General features: G+C 37.2%; 1 protein-coding gene across 2 annotated transcripts in view; it reads right to left on the minus strand.

Moving 5' to 3' along the window:
* LOC611458 (pregnancy zone protein-like) overlaps positions 1 to 13,854 on the minus strand; it is a 50,238-nt gene extending 36,384 nt beyond the window's left edge. For both annotated transcript variants that reach the window (XM_038576748.1, XM_038576747.1), the window contains exons 1-10: positions 13,701 to 13,854; positions 11,018 to 11,198; positions 10,148 to 10,301; positions 9,939 to 9,991; positions 9,370 to 9,390; positions 8,749 to 8,917; positions 7,438 to 7,522; positions 4,980 to 5,103; positions 3,513 to 3,627; positions 1,402 to 1,511 (exon numbers count right to left, since the gene is read on the minus strand). In XM_038576748.1, the coding sequence (XP_038432676.1) occupies positions 1,402 to 1,511; positions 3,513 to 3,627; positions 4,980 to 5,103; positions 7,438 to 7,522; positions 8,749 to 8,917; positions 9,370 to 9,390; positions 9,939 to 9,991; positions 10,148 to 10,301; positions 11,018 to 11,198; positions 13,701 to 13,783 (1,095 nt within the window). In that variant the 5' untranslated portion in view covers positions 13,784 to 13,854. The remainder of the gene's footprint in view (positions 1 to 1,401; positions 1,512 to 3,512; positions 3,628 to 4,979; positions 5,104 to 7,437; positions 7,523 to 8,748; positions 8,918 to 9,369; positions 9,391 to 9,938; positions 9,992 to 10,147; positions 10,302 to 11,017; positions 11,199 to 13,700) is intronic.
* Between the last annotated feature and the right edge of the window lie 744 nt (positions 13,855 to 14,598).

Here is a 14,598-nt window from a genome sequence, read left to right on the forward strand (position 1 = left end):
AAACTGGTCATGTTATTCTCTTTAAAACTTTCAGTAATTTCTCAATCCAAAATTCTGAGCAGGGGTGCCTGAGTGGCTCAATTGGTTAAGCATCTATCTGCCTTTGGCTCAGGTCATGATCCCGGAGTCCTTGGATCGAGCCCCATGTTTGGGAGGGTGGGGTGGTCCCTGCTCAGCAGATAATCTGCTTTTCTCCCTTTCTTCTCTGCTTGTGCTCTCTCTCGCTATATCTGTCACCATCTCTGTCTCTCTCAAATAAATAAATTCTTTTTTTTTAAATTTTTTATTTATTTATGATAGTCACACACACAGAGAGAGAGAGAGAGAGGCAGAGACATAGGCAGAGAGAGAAGCAGGCTGAGCCTGATGTGGGATTCGATCCCGGGTCTCCAGGATCACGCCCTGGGCCAAAGGCAGGCGCCAAACCGCTGCGCCACCCAGGGATCCCTAAATAAATTCTTAAGAAAAAAAAAGAAAAACAAACAAACAAAACCCCATCAAAATTCTGAACATATTCTATAAAGCCCTCAAGATCTGTTCTGGCTTACTTACAGCCATCTCCAGCTATATCTCCTATCTCAGCTTGTCACATAGTTGCTCTTTAAAAGCTGTTTCACACCTAGGACCTTGACCATTCTCCCCTTTCTTAAATTTCTGGCCAAGTCATATTCATCCTTTTAATCCTCAGTTTTCTCACATTCTTCACTTGTTCCAAGATGGCTTTGCCCAATCATATCTATACATGTATTAATTTCTTGCCAATTTGCAACATAATACTGTAATAAATGAAGAAAATACAAAATTCGTAATGTCATCAACTGTGAAATACTTAGAAATTTCACAGTTAATGAAGAAATTGCCTATCAACTGTCAATTGCCTATCAGCTGTCAATTCAAATATTAGTTACTAAAAAAGGAAATTTAAAATGCCTAGAAACCTTATATTTATTATATGACAGAAAACTGATAGTTTACTAAGTTAGATATCAGTCTGAAAACTTACCAATATTATTACCAATACAGAGCTTTGAAACTGGAAAAAAAACTTTTAAAAACTATCAATATGAAAAAAGAACTCAATCATCTAGATGAAAGAGTATCTTTAAAAAAGAATTGTATTACAAAATAATTGTTTATAAAGGGGCAATCTGAGTATGCAGCCAAACTACACAGGAAAAATGTCTTTCAGAGAGATGTGTTAGGAAGTTAGTCAATAAAAGTGTGCTTTGTTTTTCTGGATATGATGTTATTTGCCTTTTAAGTTTGTCATGGCTACCATTTCTTTCCCCATTCGAAATAAATATTTATTTTTATAATAAATTGTACTCTTGTGGTAGTAAAATTTATTTTCTTAATGGCCACCTCTCCCAAAATATGAATTTTATTGAAAAGATATTTTACCTGCCCATAAAAAGGAAGCCCAGGTCTATAATATGTATCCGCTTTCGTAAATTTCAGCTTGCTCAGGATATTTGTGATTTCACATGATCCATGCCCAGTTAGTTCCACCTCTGAAAAAGAAAGAAGTGAAATCGAACTGTTCTATATATTCAACTCACTTCCTACTTCCACTCCAGCTTTGCTCTGTCATGACAAAGTACTATCCCTATTCTATTTCTTACTCTTTCCAGAATTTTTCACACTTAGAAAATACAAGCAACTTGACGTTAGCTTCACCTTCAAGATAAAAAATTATTATACCTAATTTCCCAATTCTTCTGGTTTCACTGGTATCTTATTTGTTCCATCTGTGTTCTTAAGCTCTTCTCAGATCTGTGATCTTGCTCCATTTCTGTTTCAGCCTCTCTCAGATCCCTCTCCTCTCCCCAGGACTTTCTGCATACAACAGGATTCTTCACATTGGTCTCAGAATATGTTTATATGTCTATCACAAACTACTTCCCCAGCAAGACCCTTCTTTTCGCTGTATGCCCCTTCCACAGTAAAATGCAATCTGTACCTTGGCTTCATTATCTAAAGCATTGGTCTATCAAAGTCTAAAAGGTCTCTTATTTGCTCCAAATATAATATTCTCTCTCTCTCTCTTTTAAATTAGGTTCCATGCCCACTGTGGAGCCCAGTGCAGGGCTTGAACTCATGATCTTGAGATCAAGACCTGAGCTGAGATTAAGGATTGGACATTTAACCAACTGAGCCACCCTGGCACCCTTCCCAGTATAGCATTCTCATCTCAGACTTGATCAAAATGAACTCCTAGAAGTACTTTATAAATCAGTGCCACCGAGACTCTTCCAGTGTCTTCTAAGAAATTGTACTTTATTATTTTCCCTCATGCCTGTGACTTCTAATTTTATTATGCTGGTTTATTTGATACTATGTCCTAAATGTAGTTGTTTCTGTCCTTGGGCTCTCCTTGTCTGTCTCTAGCTTCAATTTAGCAATGCTAAGTGAGTTCACTTTTAGAATGATTGCCCTTACTCTTAGGAGCTATAGATACAATGGGAATCGATTTTGGTCCTGATTTTGCTCTGATTTTTTTTAAAAATTATTTTTATTTTTTAAAAATTATTTTTAAAGCTGAATGAATCAACTTCTATATTGATGTTCCAGATTACAATAACTCATTGTTGTAATGATTTATTGTTGAATGACTTTTCTTTGACCATTTCATTATATTTCTTTTTATCTACTTCTTATCTTTGATTAATGGCATTTCCATTTCCCAGGTCCCAGGTTTGTAATCTTTGGGGCAATTTTGAATAATAATCTGATGTATCAAATTGTAACACCTTAAAATTGTTTCATCTAGCCTGTCCTCTTCATGTCTGCTAGAACTATATTTTCAAAATATCAATATATTTAGAACTTTCTCCTCAAATATATCTGTAGATACCTAAGGCTTTTCATAATAAAATTTAACCTTTTTAAAAAAGATTTTATTTATTTACTTATGATAGACACAGGCAGAGAGAGAAGCAGGCTCCATACAGGGAGCCCAACATGGGATTTGATCCCGAGATTCTGGGACTATGCCCTGGGCCAAAGGCAGGCACTAAACCGCTGAGCCATCCAGGGATCCCCAAAATATAATCTTTTTAGCATATGATTTACTTTTTTACACACCTTAGCCCCAACCTACATTTTCAGTTTATTCTGAGACTAAACATATTTGTTTTATAAGAATCATGCTTTCCCAGTTCATCACAAGCTTTCAAAATATTATCCAAATCAGCTCACATGCTACTTTATCAACTTTCTTTGTTTCTATATAAAAATTAATTCTCTCTTTTTATACTCATTTGGCTGTTAGTTTTTACATTTCTTATAGAAATTTTGTTGTGGTTATAAATACATACACACAAGTAAACATATACATATATACAAACCTATATGTAATTTCTTCTTAGACTTCTAGTTCCTTGACAGCAGGGACCATGTTATTTTCATAGTCCCCAGAAACTACAAAGTGTTTTACATGGAATGGAAGTTTGATAGATGCTTAATATATTGGAGACTTAATGAATTAATATTTATAAGTAATACAAACAAACCTGTTCCCTCCTCTTTGATTTTGGCTTCCACTTGTATTGTCATGTCATACCCCCTTTGTCTCAGCTGAAATACTTTGGTCTTCACGAGTTGTGTGAAACAGCCTTTATCATCTGCCTGAAGAGAAAGAAAGAGAGTTCCTGGGTCCTCCAGTTTGATATAAAAAAAGTCAGTTATCAATTTGTGAAAGATTTTTGTTGGCCAAAGGAAATTTTACAAATATTCTGACCATCCTTTAGGTGCTTACCCTTTCCCAAGCCAAAAATGACATCCAGTTTCTTCACTGATCATTGAGTTACTCATTGCCAACTTCTGCCTTCCCCCTTCTCTTCTGAAAGCCTATCCCATTTCTGCCAAATTAAACTTCCTAGTTTCTAAATGTACCAGTGTACTCTCTCTGCATACATTGCTTCACAAGTGATAACATTCTTTGTTCCATTCTTATTTTGGTTAAGAGTTACTGCTCTTCTAAACTCAGCTCAGATATAACATCTCCTCTGTGACCACTTTCATCTACATATCGACTAAGGATTATATTTTTTTAACTGTATTTCTCCATGTCTAGGACATTAATAAAAAGATATATATTCATTGAATAGATGAATCATTATAGTAATTAGATTTCCAAATTAAATATTGGGGCCCACATCTTAAGAAAGATTTGTTTTCATGCACATATGTGTGGGTGAGTGGGGTTGGGGGAGGAGCAGAGGGAGAGAGAGACTCTTAAGCAGGCTCCAGACTCAGCACAAAGCCCAAAGTGAGGCTCAATTCCACCACCCCAAGACCATGACCTGAGCTGAAACCAAGAGTTGGATGCTCAACCAACTAAGTCACCCAGGCACCCCTCGCTGCAGCTTTGATAACTTTCTTTTTCATATCCTTACACTCACTGCCATTCTCTAGGCTTTTATGTTATCTTTCTATGTGGGTTTCATATTCTTCCATATGAGCTTTAGATCCCATAGCAAGTCATTTAATTCTCCCACTAACCGTATTCTCCCCCCCCCCCTTTTTTAAAGTAAGCTCTTCACCCAACATGGGGCTAGAATTTATGACCATGAATTCAAGAGTCACAGGCTTTACCACCTAAGCCAGCCAGGCACCTCCTCCCACTAACCAAATTCTTAACACCTGCCACATTCTTCTTTTATCTGTTTGATAAAAGCCGACTTTGGATACTTTCACATTATTTTATGCCTTTATATTTGGCATGTTAATTGCTGTCAGAAGGAAATTATAAAACTGGCCAAATAAATGCCACTATAAATTAATGAACCAAATTCTCAAGTAGGCTCCTAACATTGCCTGGCATTCTTACAGTGTTTCCCCTACCCCACACTGCTCTCTGTTGTACTGTTTTCACAATACAGTATTGTATTCTTTTGTATGATATTCTTTATTGCATTATAATCCATGTGAAAACAGGCTTTGGTGTTGGTGTCTTGGGAAGAATGGTTTCCATATACCTGTTGACTGAATTCTTCACAGACACCTTGCGAATGCATTCCATGGCAGGCAAAATGATATTGTGAGTATTTTCTGCATATGTTAATTGTCACCACACCAGAGACAGGCTTTCCATACGTGTATCTATAATGGTAAAGCAGTTATACAATAGGATATTTAATATAAATAACTCAGATATTTGTTCACATGATTTGATCCACACATATAGCCATCTTGTTCACATAGCAATTGTACTTTAGAAGCACTTATTCTGAAACTACATCTTAATTATCTAATTATTTTAATTATTACCCATGTCTACAACTCTAAGAAAATGCCTACTGGATCTTTTTAAAATACCTCTAAATGAAAATTTAACAATGTAGTTTTTCTCAGATCTTTCCTTACTTTTAGCTGTGGTTTTACTCTAAGACTATCTTATTTCCTTTTTCTCTGCCTTCAGATTATCTAGGTAATAATTCCAGTTTTGATAACACCTTCTAAGGTGTTTTAAGGCAAAATTTAAGGATATGTAGACAGTGTATTTCTAAGTCCTCCCTAATTTATATGTATTTTAAGAGGATAAGTGAGAACTTGAATGGGAATTTAAATATTCAAAAGCACTAACCACGCAGAACAGATATGTTATAAATGAACAGTATCATAATAACTTAGTCTGATTATGCCAAATCTGATGGAAAGATATGCTACGGTATAGTCTGAATGTTTGCATCCCTCCAAATTTATATGTGGAAATCCTAAAACCCATAGATGATAGTCTTAGGAGGTAAGGTCTTTGGGAGGTATGTTGATGATGTGAGTGGAGCCCTCCTAAATGTGGTTGGAGTCTTTATAAAAAAGGCTCCAGCAAGATCCTTTGCCCCTCCCACCACATGAGGACATGACAAGAAGGCATCAGCTATGAACTAGAGAGAGAAGCTTCACCAGAATGTGACCATGCTGGTAACTTGAATTTGGATTTCTAGCCTCTAGAACTATGAGCAATAAATTTCTGTTGTTTATAAACTACCTACTCTGTGGTATTTTGTCATAGCAGTCTGAGTGAAGTAAGATATGATGGGAAGCCAAACTTAGTCTTGTTTCTCAGAGTGTGCTTTATGGAACACGTATGCTGAAATTACCTGAGATATTTATTGAGATTCAGAGTCCTGAATCTTTCCTTAGGTTTATGATTGAAATTTATATATATATATTTTTAAAATTTATTTATTCATGAGAGACACAGAGAGAGAGAGGCAGAGATATAGGCAGAGGGAGAAGTAGGCTCCTTGTGGGGAGCCCGATGCCGGACTAGATCCCAGAACCCCGGGATCATGACCTGAGCCAAAGGCAGATGCTCAGCCACTGAGCCACCCAGACACCTTATGATTGGAATCTTCAGATTTTGGGCCAAAGGAGTCTACATTTTAGTGAATCACCGCCATAGAATCTGATGCTCACTAAGTTTGAGGCCTATTGCTTTAGCCAAAACTGTGAGGTAGGTGAGCTTTGGCTTTGATGGCTCTAATCATCCCCTCTTTATAGTTTTTTTTTCTCCCTAATTTCTAGAAGTACTGATAAAGCAATAAATTATTTATTAAATCTCACTTTGTTGAATCTTATCTTTAAATCTGACTCAAAGGGCTCTCTCTCATGAGGGAAAAATCTAAAGCACCAAAACTAGTGACAAAGATGAAAATATGATCCTCATATTGTTTTCAAAAGCAAGAGGTAAAGTGTCTCTCCTCAGTGCATGTGGAGTATGTTCTAGTGAACTAAAAGGCAATCAGGGAAGAAATAACTATGACATGTATTGTGAATTCTACATTATGTATCTATATATTTATTTAAGAAGATCTGCTTAGTTTTTTCCCCTAATTTTCCATAGCTTAAGAAGATCTGCTTATTTTTTCCCCCTAATTTTCCATAGTTTAAGAAATCAGGAGCAATAAGAAATGGGGGTAATAGGACAAAGAATAGCATAGACGTTATGAGCATGAGCATGAGCTTGAGCTGAATGTCCTGTGTTCAGTTTGGGACAGTGTCTGGCATGTAGAATACTTCATGAAGCTAGATTTTTTTTTTCAATTGCAGAGGCAATATAGGATAGTGGTGAAGAGTTCAGGGTCTGGAGTCAGACTGTTGGATTTAAAGTCCAATCTGCCGTTTATTATATGTAGCAACTTGAACACGTTTTCTATTCCCTATGTGTTATATTTTCCTCATTTGCAAACTAAAGGTAACTATCCCTATCTCACAAAGCACTTAAAACATTATCTGGCACATTTTAAGTGTTCAGTAAGTACTGTTATTGGTAGAAGTAAGTGTCCTGTGCTACCACCCCTGCTCACTCTCTGGAGCTCAGACATGTCGGAGAGAAAGTCATTCTCTAATTCAAATACTTGAAGTCCAGTAACAATTACTTGCAATGCACTTAGAGTAGGGAGATAGAAATGGGATGGAATAAATGTAACTCACAGGCCACAGGCGGATACTACAAATTCTTCATCCAGAAAACTAATCGTCTTGGGCATTTTCACTTGGACCTCAAATTTGGGCAAAACTGTCGTCAGCAGAAGGAAGAAAGAGGTGAAGGTGGGTGGGTAGGATATCTTGCAAGTATTAGTAATGACTCTATTACAGAACCTTATAACGTAGGATCACATGAAATGATTACAATTACAATAAGCAGCAGCAGAACTTTACTGACAACGGAGACGTGTTTATGATCATGGGTATTTTGTACACGTTAACTTGGTTAAGCTGGCACTACATTTCCTAGGATCCTTTCAAAGATGGAAGGAAAAAGCAGCACCATTAGTCTCTGAAGATGGTCATGGTTAGATGTGGTGAGAGGTGCAGAGAGGCCTCTGGATTCCAGTTTGTTCTTATTCTTTCCCTCTGTGTGTCCAGTTCTTTCCAACTGCTGGTCCTACTGACTAATGGAAGCCCCATACTCATCACCAGAAACTTGATTACGGAAGTATTGAAGTGGTACATATACATACAGTTTTCCATCGATTGTTCTATCAGTTTCCCTTCATGGTCACTTTAGCATCTGAAGGCACCCTTACAGGTGATAATTTATTCATCGCCACTAATGCTTCAGGAGAACTGGTTAGTGAGTGCCTCCAATCCACCAGCTCCTCCTGCTGGGCCCTTACTTTTCTAGCCTCTCTCACAGTTGTACAAGACTAGCTGTTCCTATAACAAATCCTGGTCCTATAATCCTCATGACAATCCAGGTGAGTTTGGGGAATCATGTTTTGTGGTAAGTCTCTTCATCCATGGCATGCTATACTTAATTTATATTAGAAAATCCACATGACTGATAACTCATAAAATGGCTTCAGTGCCTGGCTGCTTTGATTAGAGTAGTATAGGTGTAGGTCGTAGACAACCAGGAGGTGCCTTCAGCTATAAGTTAGAGTTCAACAGATGCATGCAGATATTTATTGTTTTGGTTCACAATTTTGTTTGAATAGGGTAATGGACCTATTAAAATCTCTCTTGCCTCTTGCTGGCTCTGCAATTTTGGTAAATCACTAACTGTACTAGTTATTGATGTACTCGTTTGTAAAATGGAGATAACATAGTATCTGCCTCAGATGGTTGATAAGAGGATTAAATGAGATAGTGCATGAAAATGGCTTAGTGAATATTTAGGTAAATTAAAAAATTGCTAATTTCCAACTATCATATGCTAGATTTTTGCTAGTACCTATGTGTAAAAACTCTTACACTCTTAAATAATGTCATAAATGTCTTGGACACAGGTAGAATTCTTACCGTATTCCTTCACTTCAAAGGGGTGCTCTATTTTTTCCCCTGACTCCTTCTCCAGCTTGACCTTATAAGCACCCAGGGTGGGCTCCACTGAGAGTGGGAAGGAGAGCTGGCTGAGTCCTCCTTGCAATCTGAGATTTTGCCATTGGAAAATTCGGTTCCTTTTGGGATTCTATAGGTTAGAACATTATGAGTTCATAGAAAAAAATAAAATATGTATTTTGAGTACAGGGACAGCTTTTCAGGGAGGGCACATTGGGGCTTGGATAGTAGATGTTTTGTAAATTGACATCAAAGGTACTGAGCAAAGTTGTCTAGGAATTCTACACTGAGGAAAGGGCGGCAGGGTTACCAGCTATGAGATATTACAGATTGTAATACCTCTTTTTGAGATTATGCATACCCAAATTGGTTAGGAATTTGGCTCTTCCGTAAGAGCCACTAAGTTGTACCAGCTCAGGGGATTTTGTTCCTTCATTTACATCTTACCCACTGCCCAGAGGACTTAAAATAGACAGGAAAAACTCTTTAGTCTTGGTGAAGTGCTGGTGAGGAGCAAGGAGGTGGCAATGGAACAGAACTTGTCGTAAGGCCTCATCCCAACAGATATAAGATATTACCTACCTCAATATAAACCACCGGCAACTGTAAAGAAAAAAAATAGTATGAATGTGAGATAGAGGTTAGAAAAAGAAAGGCATGACATCAGGATCTATCAACATAGAATATCTGAATCAGAGGAAGTGAGTCTGCATATTTCTTGTCCAAACAAGGAAATATGCCCCAGTTTGGGTCACAGCAACTTATATGTTTAGTTTGGGAAATATATCTCTTGACAAATCATGACTTTACTTTTATGAAGTACTATACAATTGAGGAAATGTATACTAAGGTAAAAAAGTCCAAATTATAAGTTTATTTTACAGATGAAATTTATCTCTGAGAAAGTCTCCATTTCTCTAAGGGAGAAATCAAGAGCACTTGTTTTCTTGTGTTCAATAAAAATTACTGGGATCTTGAAAAGGATAATTTCAACTGAGTATTTTATTTTAATAGTGCAGTTGATGAACTGATTTCCCCGTCCTCCAGCAGTGGTACTTTTATGAGATCATACGGGTCTTAGGTTCTCCAAAAGGATGGGATTGACATTTTTGCCTGTTTCCTCCCAACTCATCCACTGTTATGGGACTTACGGTTTCATTCAAAGGATGAAAACTGACATCCACAGAGACAACACGGAATCTCACTGAAACATAAAGATTTTTTCCCATGAAACCCTCCAATGGGAATCCACCATAGTAACACAGATAATGACATGGCTGGATTTTCATGACTACAGAATAAGTTATCGAGAACCACCCACCTACCCCTTAAAGTTGGCCTTGCTCATTTGGTTCCTGACCTGTTTGTCCTGGCTTGTAGATGGGTTTGTCTGTTTGGACAAAGATCAGGCTGTCTACTTTTGTGATGCGTACTTTCTTCTTCTTTATGAACAGTTGGGTTGGCCCCTTCACCTCCACGGTAATGAGCCCTGGGGACGACGGCAACTCTGGAATCTGTAAAACAGAAACGAGTTGAAAAATCTGCCCAGATCTACTTCTGAATGTCTCAGCCTTTATGATTTTCTTATTCTCTGCTTAGTCCCAGAGAATGAGTAAGGAATAAGTCAAGAATTATGTCCCTGGACTTAAAGATTCTTATGCTTATGTAACATGACAGTAATGCTTTGTTGATTTAAGGGGAAAATGTCATTGCAGTAAAACAAACTAGTTCTTCCAGTCATGACAGTGAAGAAAATAACATGCTCTTATTTCCATAGCAATATAATGTTATTACAATAATTACCAAATGTTATTTTCCAATAGTCAACATCGACATTATATACTATCACTGGTAGTAAGCCAGTATGATTACCTATTTAATTCCTTACATAATAAAAGGTTACAAGGACAAGATATTAACCATCAACCACTTGTGAGATCTTAAATAAGTCACCTAAATTATGAGTTTCAGAACTTTTATGGGTAATGGCAAGAACTTTATTTACCTCACAAGTTTATCTTTCCTATAGCTACCACTACCTTTTGCTTATTGTGCTAGAATTGTTTGTAGATATCATGAAAGCATATTCAGTAGGACGTTCATTTTTAGGACTGAATTTGAAGTTCACTTTGTACTTATGCTTTTTTATTGTTGGGGGGTCAGAACACAAAGTAGCAGCGAATATGCTCTTCCTCTAATGTGCACCCGTATCCCAATGAATTATACTGACCGTGAAGGGCCTGCAGTAGAAGGAATTCTTTGTCACCACGTCTGAGAGGAGGGTTCTGGTTTGCATTGCATACTCCAGAATTAAGTTTACTGTCACCGTCTCATTCAGGTCATTAAGCATAACACAGGCCTTCTCAGGAACCTTAGCGTACAGCTGTGATGGGACCAGCACTAGGTACTGCCTGTGGAGAATAGGGGTCTGGATCAACCACGGAGAAGTTAAAAAGACGTCATTTTTGTGGCTGTTTTCTAGATCATCTTTTCTGTAATCACCAATCACAGAACAGAGCCAGGCTTCAGCAAGAGGGCGGAGGAGTGTATTCTTCAAAGCCCAATCCAAAAGATCTTAGAAACTCAGAAACCACCACCAAGTTAAACGCTATGCTTCTCTTGTGTTGTGGAGATATTCACCCTCACAATATTTGCATAAGCTATGGATAAACAATCCTTAAGTCATTATGTATTTTGGATAGAAATTGTTTTCAAGGGCGCCTGTATGGCTCAGCTGGTTAAGTGTCTGGCTTTGGCTCAGGTCATGATCTTGGGGTCCTGGGATCAAGTCCCACAATGGACTCCCTACTCAGAGGGGAGCCTGACTCTCTCACTCCCTCTACTCTGCCCCATTGCTCATGCTCTCTCTCTCCTTTCCTCTCAAATAAATAAATAAAATCATTTTAAAAAAGGATTATTTTTTTATCGAATTTCGATTTGCCAACATATAGTATAATACCCAGTGCTGAGTGAAGTAAAAAAGGATTATTGTCAAATTTATAAATGGATCAAGAAAGCTGAGATTATATATTATGGGATATGGTTCAGCCTTAAATAAAGAAGTCTTATCATTTGCGATAACATGGATGGAATTTCAGGGTACTATAAGTGAAATATGTCAGAGACAGGTAATATTGCATGCTATCACTTATATGTAGAATCTTTTGAAAAAAAGTCAAATTCATAGAAACAGAGAGTAGAAAAATGAATGCCAGGTGCTGGGGCGGGGTGAGGGTGTTGAAGGAAATAGGGAGAGGTTGGTAAAAGGGTACAAACTTTCAATTAAAGTAAGGTAAGCAAAGTCTGAGGACATAATGTATAACGTGGTGACTATAGAATTTAAATGTTCTCGCCAAAAAAGAGGAAGGAGGAGGAGGAGGGGGAGGATGAGGAGAAGAAGAAGAAAGAAGAAAGAAGAAAGAAGAAAGAAGAAAGAAGAAGAAGAGGAAGAAAGGAGAAGAAGAAAGGAGAAGGTGGAGATAGGTATTTAAATTAACCCAATGGGAAGAATCCTTCCATTATATATGTATATGAAATCATCATGTGGTATACTTTCATTATTTTGTAATTTTTTTGTCAATTATGTCTATAAAGCTCAAAACTTTTTTTAGCAATGACAAAATGTAATTAACCAATTAATTATCTTTGAAAGTGTTAATAACCTATTTATATGGGGTCTTGAGTTTCATGTGGATGATATGAATTTCTTTATTCCAGGACACTAAAGAAGTAACAATAGAAAAGGAGGAGCTGGGATCCCTGGGTGACGCAGCGGTTTGGCGCCTGCCTTTGGCCCAGGGCGCGATCCTGGAGACCCAGGATCGAGTCCCATGTCGGGCTCCCAGTGCATGGAGCCTGCTTCTCCCTCTGCCTATGTCTCTGCCTCTCTTTCTCTCTCTCTCTGTGACTATCATAAATAATAAATAAAAAAAAGAAAAGGAGGAGCTGAAGTGCTTTTCAGTACTATTTCAGAAGTAATTTAGGCTCTTTTCTATTTCTCTCTATTTTTCTGATATCAGAGAGCCATGCAAGGCTAATCACCAAATATATTATCATGGACACCCAGAAAAAAATATCACTTTCTTGTTGCTCTTTGTCCATCATTTACAACCATTCAAATGCCCTGTACTTTGCAATGCTCTGGTTTCCTATGCCTCTCTCTCTTTCTGAAGTGGCCTTTTTCTATCTGGATACAGTCTATTTGCTTCATAAGATTTATCTCAAAAACAACTTTCTTCAGACTTAGGTGATGCGCCTTTCTCTTATATCCCTTAAAGGCTCCAGGAGGAGGTAGATTTTTCTGTGAGCATTCTCACAGAATCCTGCAATGCTTGCTTCTGATTTTGCACCACATTCCTTTCTCTGTACACTAGTTCCTCTATGTACTGTGAGAAATTGAGGGCAGGATCCACATTTTGTTAAATCTGTATATTCCCAAGGTGTAATGCCAGCCCACACAGGTTTGCTGAAGAATTGCATGATCTGACACACAAATGTTGGCTTGTCTGAGGGTCATGAATCCATCTTGGTGATCCTGACTGGGGGAAAATACAGACACTGAGTCATTTTACAGTGGATGTGACACTGCAGCCTTTTTTATGAGACAATAAAGAATGTACCTTTTTTTTCCCCTTTTGGGCAGAAATTCTGTATTATTATTTAATGAATGTTGTATAATTTTGTATTCTTATTAGGTGAATATTTCACAAATGTAACTGACCTATGTCTCCGTGTTTTCTAGAATTGGAGTATGCTTCTTTCCACATGAGCCATAACAACTTACTGACCTTTCCAAACCCCTTCAACAGCAGATAATTTCACAGGAAATCAGAAAAGTAAGACAGACATATCAAGAAGCAGATAACACAATGAGAAAGAAAAGGACAGTAGAATTTAATAGAAATGTTGCTTACGGTTTTGAAGTAGTGGAAGCATCTCTGGGAAGGAGCAGGAAAAACAGAATCAAGACTGGGATGGGCAGTGGATTTCTCCTCATGGTGTGGAGAGAAAGGGGAAATAATAGGAGTCTCAGTCCTTGATTCCTTGAACTCTGTTCTTGTTCCAGAATCACTTGTTTTTAATTTACCTGATGGGCAGTGAAAGTAAACTGCTAACCATTTATTTTTGTAACATATTAACTACTTCCAGAATAAAAAAATCAATTCCAGATTATTTCTATGACCATCAGTATTCTTTTATTCCACTTTCTCAAATTTTCAAAGCCTTTTAAAAATACTGCTGTTAGCCTATATTAGCTCTGATTATTAATCAGTATCTTAAATATTTTCAAGAAGAAACAAAATAAATTATATGGACTTGATGAAATCAATTAATATTCTTGACTTGCATTTTCTTTTTTTAAAGAGCTATTAATGTAAATACATATACCAAATTGGTTCTTGGTAGTCCAGGGAGCATCACATATTCCTCTGAGCTTCATCCTCTATGGTTCTTTAATGAAACAAAGAAGTGAAGTTTATCACAGGGTTTTAGACACAATAAATTTGAAGACAATCTCTTCCTTGTTTAACCACTTAATGTTTGCATTTTATAGCTCTCCTTATGTTTGTTTATAAAGAGAATGATAGTTCATTTGGATACAGCCCATGTAATACATATTATTTCTTAGTTCATTGAACACCTAGAATAGAAAGTCAATTAATTCATGATTCTTGATGAACATTCTTATTTAATTCTACTTTGAGCAATATAAAAATATTTTATCAAGTTGCCTGGGTGGCTCAGTTGGTTAAGCATCTGCCTTTGGCTCAGCTCATGATCTCAGGGTCCTGGGATGGAGCCCCGCAAGCG

The sequence above is a fragment of the Canis lupus genome, chromosome 27 (assembly GCF_011100685.1).
Source record: "Canis lupus familiaris isolate Mischka breed German Shepherd chromosome 27, alternate assembly UU_Cfam_GSD_1.0, whole genome shotgun sequence".
NCBI lineage: Eukaryota > Metazoa > Chordata > Mammalia > Carnivora > Canidae > Canis > Canis lupus.